The sequence below is a fragment of the Elephantulus edwardii genome, unplaced genomic scaffold (assembly GCF_000299155.1).
Source record: "Elephantulus edwardii isolate Elephantulus edwardi_28Jun2011 unplaced genomic scaffold, EleEdw1.0 scaffold00043, whole genome shotgun sequence".
Taxonomy (NCBI): Eukaryota; Metazoa; Chordata; class Mammalia; order Macroscelidea; family Macroscelididae; genus Elephantulus; species Elephantulus edwardii.
In genome coordinates, this window is record NW_006399793.1 from 15,096,643 (window position 1) to 15,100,337 (window position 3,695).

Consider the following 3,695-nt stretch of genomic DNA (forward strand, 5'->3'; position numbering starts at 1 on the left):
GTTGTACATAGGGTCGCTATGAGTCGCAGGCGACTCGACGGCACATAACAACAACAACAACAGCTCCCTTCTAGGGCAGAGAAGAACTGTCTCCTAGGATTTCACCTACATGGAGCATGTTGTCCGAAGGGGCCATTCATGAAAAAAGGAGATCATGCCTGGAAAGCTGGAGGGTCAGCAAAAGAGAGGGAGACCCTCAGTGAGATGAATTCACACTGTAACTGTAACAGTGGTTTAAGCATAGCAGAGATTGTGCGAGTGGTACAAGATCAAGTAAGAGTTCCATCTGTTGTACATAAAGGCACCATGAGTTGAAGTAGACTCAACAGCACATAACAACAACAGATCTTTACAGAAGCATACTACCTCATCTTTCTCTCACAGAATGGCTAGCGGGTTTGATCTTTGGGCTTTAGGCACAGCACGATGAGAGCTCTGCAAACATTTATTTGCATTAAATTAATTTTCTTATCCAATTTTATTTCATTTATAGCATTGCATATATATTTCTGATTCCTTTCAGAAATAGTTACATATTAAAATGTGGAACATTGAATCCAGAAAAGAGGGTGAGGAGACAACATTGTAAGACTGTACTAAGTATCTTGCCATAATTAATGCTAAGTTTTAAACAGGAAAGATGTGGTATGACTTCCAGCTAAACACCTTGTAAAAAGAGCAAGGGTTGCATGGGGACAGCCATATCTGGCACTTCACAGAGGGGAATTGTGCCCATTAACAGCACCAGCAACACAAAACCAATTCCCATGAGGTTAAACATGTCTCCCACTCTCCCATACCTCTGTTTATCTCAACATCACTCTTACTCCTTTACTGGGTCCACAATCTGATGTGATAGCTCACAGACCACCCAGAACCGTATTGGGCATGTCAAAAGGTTATAATCCAGGTTAGTAGCAGAATGCAGTCAGGACAGCTTCCAAAATGTGTTTCTCAGCCTTGAGCCTCACACTTTAGGCTGGTATTACAAAGCTCTTAGTTCTGCCATTTATGGCTCTTCCCCACCTACCAGCTATCTTCAATTCTCCATTGTCCAAGAAACTTGAGCAAAGGCTCTTTGGTTCCATTGCGGGTGGCAGTCCCGAGGTCAGCTCCATCTCACGTTGGTCTCTGGTCCTCTGTTTGGGCATGGCTACTCCTGCCATAAGTCTAGCTGACACAAGAATCTCTGGCGGATGGGCCACATTCTCTTGCTGCTTCTTTGCTGGTGGGGGAGATCTTCTGATTCTGCAGCTGGATCTGCACAATTTAATGGTGAGACTAACCAATCTCCTTGTAGGTAGGCTAACACATCCTATATCCATATTGCCACCCCTCCACATGGCAAAGTACGTTAATGGATGGGGAAGCCTATCCATTTTGAACAGTAAATCCTTAATACCACATACCTTAAAAACAATTATCTAAACTAAAGTGTGTGATTAATGTGAACATTTCTTATACTGTTGTTCTATCTAGAGTTGATAAGAACAAAAAAAAAACCCCACCAAGTCTTTTTCCTTATTCAGTTTACTTCTAGATTTTGCAAGGTATATTCTACCAAACATTTATGTCTTAATATGATCCTTAAGGGGGGAAAGTTCTGCCGTCAAATAAATTTGGGGTATTTGATATGCTCTATATCACTCTCAAACAAGGAAAAGTTTTGCTTTGTGTTTGTTTTGTGTTACTGGTTTTTCCCTCCACAAGTGGGTGTCAGCTGGCTGGACTTTGCCCGATTTAGCAAGCAAGGACCCAAGGGTGTAGGGTCTACTTTGTTTATTAGAGTCAACAGCATTTGTTGGGAGTGTCTTTAAAATTCCATAGGAATGTTATTAAATTTATTAAAATGAATTACATTTGTTAGTGTTAGGAAGACATCCTTAAAGTGCTACAGCAGTCATCTGTCTACTTCCTGTACTGAAGTAACTTGGAGTTGCTGTGATGCTGAACACTCTGCCACAGTTGTATCAAATACCATAATGGTTACCCTTCATGGACAGTATTTGGAGGAGCTTCCAGATTGATTCAGGTTTGGAAGCAGGAGTGGCATCACCTCCAAAACCAAATGTCTCTGGAAACTCTATGAACTTGGAGAAAAGACAATAGTTACAGAAAGGCATTAGGTGTTTTGTTCATAGAGTTGCTATGCGTTGTGCCCTACTCGACGGCAATCAACAAGAACAACATATCACTCTTAAATATTTATAAATTCACATCAGAAATAAGTTTATATCTGCAACAGAAATATCTACTTAGTTCTGTTTAATCATCCTTTTGCTAGTTTGTATAACCACTAAATCCCTTTCTCCTATAGCTTGTGTTAGTATGCCATTGAGCACACTTTGAGAAACAACTTTAAGTGATTACTTAATCTTTCGGAGGGTTAGAATGAAGGCTTGACTGCATTGTCTAATAATTGACGAGATGTTCCGGGTACAGTTCTCTTCATTTAACTTAAATGATTTATTTAAACTTAAACTAAATCTTTAAGGTGTGCTGTTAGGGGCCATCAAGTCAGCTCAGACTCACAGAGATTCACGTGAAACTAAAGAAAACACTGCCTAGTCCTGTTCCAGCTTCACAATCTCTGCTCTGTGTAATCCCACTGTTGCAGCTGCTGCATCAATCTATTATTATAGATTAAGAACTTCAAGTTCTGAGATGTTAATAGCATTTCCATCAAAGCAGTCTAGCCTTCATGACCCTTGATGACCTGAAAATATGTAAATGATGTCATTAGTGAATGCTCAACTGATAAAAATAAGATTTTTGGTTGTTTTTATTCCACAGATATTGCTGGGATTTCTCTACCTCAGAACTTGAGTGGATACTCTTTGTTGCCACTCTCCTCAGAAATGTTTAAAAATGAATGCAAATTCAAATATTCACATCCACCTTGGATCCTGAGCGAATTCCATGGATGTAACGTGAATGCCTCCACCTATATGCTTCGAACTAACCAGTGGAAGTACATAGCTTATTCTGATGGTGTGTCGGTGTTGCCTCAACTTTTTGGTAAATATGTATTGATACACTTTCAAAAACGAGGTATGGAACTGACTGGCATAGCTTTGTCGAGTGCCTGCCTTCTTGAAAAACAGCAACTTTGCCAGTCAACACCAGAGCAAGTTCCCTTTTAGTCTTTTGATCTGGATCTGATGATGGAAACCACATTTTCCTCTGATGAAGATGGCTTTTAATATTTGTGATTAACTTTTCCAATCAGCATTCACGATCCTGGTTTCAACTGCTCCAGAAGACTCACACCTATTTTATAGAGCCTGACTTTCTAAATATTTTATTTATTCTTCTTCACAGCCCTACAATGATTATACAATTATCCTCATACTAGGGTGATCAAAGAAATTCAGATACCTGTATCACATCTAAAAAGTGGTTGAGCTAGGATTTCAACCCAGGTCTGACTAAAAAACCCAAGCCCATTCCACACTATAAAATATATCTACTCACATCATTATTCTATCAATCAATTTTTTAAAGCATTGTTTGAATTTGGAGTTTTATTTACCATCCATCCTCATTTTATACTTGATATTGCATTCCCCCCCCAACAAACAGAAATTTATTCTGTCACAAAACCACAGACGTTGTTGTTATTGTTATGTGCCGTCGAGTCATTTGCGACTCATAGCGACCCTATGTACAACAGCCCTAAACCCTGCTCTATCCTG

The 3,695-nt window shown here is 39.6% G+C and overlaps 1 protein-coding gene across 1 annotated transcript in view; it reads left to right on the forward strand.

The window, feature by feature from the left end:
* The window catches only part of ARSK (arylsulfatase family, member K), a 68,791-nt gene that overhangs the window by 60,592 nt on the left and 4,504 nt on the right, over nt 1–3,695 (forward strand). Inside the window, 1 exon segment of the mRNA XM_006885392.1 lies at nt 2,794–3,018. Coding sequence (XP_006885454.1) covers nt 2,794–3,018 — 225 coding nt within the window.